This window comes from Brassica oleracea, unplaced genomic scaffold (assembly GCF_000695525.1).
Source record: "Brassica oleracea var. oleracea cultivar TO1000 unplaced genomic scaffold, BOL UnpScaffold02769, whole genome shotgun sequence".
Taxonomy (NCBI): domain Eukaryota; kingdom Viridiplantae; phylum Streptophyta; class Magnoliopsida; order Brassicales; family Brassicaceae; genus Brassica; species Brassica oleracea.
The window spans coordinates 95-1494 of record NW_013619298.1 but is presented as its reverse complement, the minus strand read 5'-3'; the positions used below and the strand labels follow the sequence as shown (position 1 = coordinate 1494).

Below are 1400 nucleotides of genomic sequence, written 5' to 3'. Positions count from 1 at the left end.
GGATATTAGGAAACGTTGTATGTATATATACTTTGGTCTTTCGACCTAGATCAATACAACAAAACCATTACCCTATTCTAGGTTTCTTGACAGAATTTGTATCCGAATCTTGATGGACTGAAACAAGTGTCGGTGATGATCACTGGAGGAAGAGAAGCTGATTGGTATCGAGTTCTTGGTGTTGATCCTTTGGCTAATGATGAAACTCTGAAGAAGCAGTACAGGAAGTTAGCTCTTTTGGTTCATCGGGACAGGAACAAGTATAAAGGCGCGGAAGGTGCATTTAATTTGGTTTTAGAAGCTAGGCGTCTGTTATCTGACAAGGTTAGTAGAACCGCTTGTGATCAAAGGAGGAAGTTAAACGCCGGGATGCAGAAACCACCACCATACCAACACAAGCCAGATTCTTCTAACGGGAATCAAAATGCTAAAGACAGAGTGGATCTGAGTGCTTGGATTGGAAGTAAGAAGTCTGCTAGTGGGGCGCAGAAACCACCGTATGCACACAAGCCAGCTTCTTCTAATTCGAATCAAAATGCTAGAGATGGTGTGGTTCCAAGTGCTGAAACTAGAAATAATAAGCATGTGCCTGCCTGCTCCGGCTCCTCTGAATAAACCTAAACAGGGAAATATTGTACCTTTTGGACAATGTGTATTGGTGGGTGCAAGACACGAACAAAATAAGTTTTTTTATTCCTTTGTGTAAAAGAAAGAAAAAAAACAGAAAATCAATTGTATAAAGAGATACGAGGGTCGTTCTTTATTGTTGTGTCCCTATCAACGTTTTGAAACCCGATTAGGACCCTCGGTCTAACCGGTAAATCTGTTGACCCGTATATAATCCGGTTTAGAAAAAAGCCACTATTTAAAAACCAGATAAAATCCACACAAAAAAACTGTTGAAACCCAGAACCCAGTTACTGACTGAACCCATACATAACTCTTATTTATTTTTTTCTTAAATTATTTTAGTTACGTTATTAGAATTTGTTTTGTATTCTAATTAAGAAGTTAGGCTTTTATTTTTTCACAAATAAAAATATTTATTAACAAAACAAGCTGATGTGAATTAATATTAGTTTATTTTTGTTATTGATAATCTATTATTATTTTATTTTTTACCTTCGGCTTATTTTGGTTTTAAGGTTTAATTTTATTATTTACATTAGAAATTTAAATATTTTATGTCTTGATAAATTATTATTTTTATTATTATTACTATATGTCATAACTCTTAACTTGTTATAAATATTTTAAAATAGTCTAAATTTTATTTTTGATATTTTAAATGTGAAACGAAAATAAAAATAAAGAACACTAAAGTTAAGTAATTTTCTAAATGTTTTTTAAAACATAAAATATTTGTTTTTTCAATAGCTAATATTTTATTATATAACAAA

At 32.1% G+C, this 1400-nt stretch overlaps 1 protein-coding gene across 1 annotated transcript; it reads left to right on the top strand.

Moving 5' to 3' along the window:
* The first annotated feature begins 135 nt into the window (after positions 1–135).
* On the top strand, positions 136–615 carry LOC106321736 (curved DNA-binding protein-like). Its single transcript, XM_013759978.1, has one exon. It carries the CDS (start codon positions 136–138, stop codon positions 613–615), a length of 480 nt encoding a protein of 159 aa, XP_013615432.1.
* Positions 616–1400: the final 785 nt, after the last annotated feature.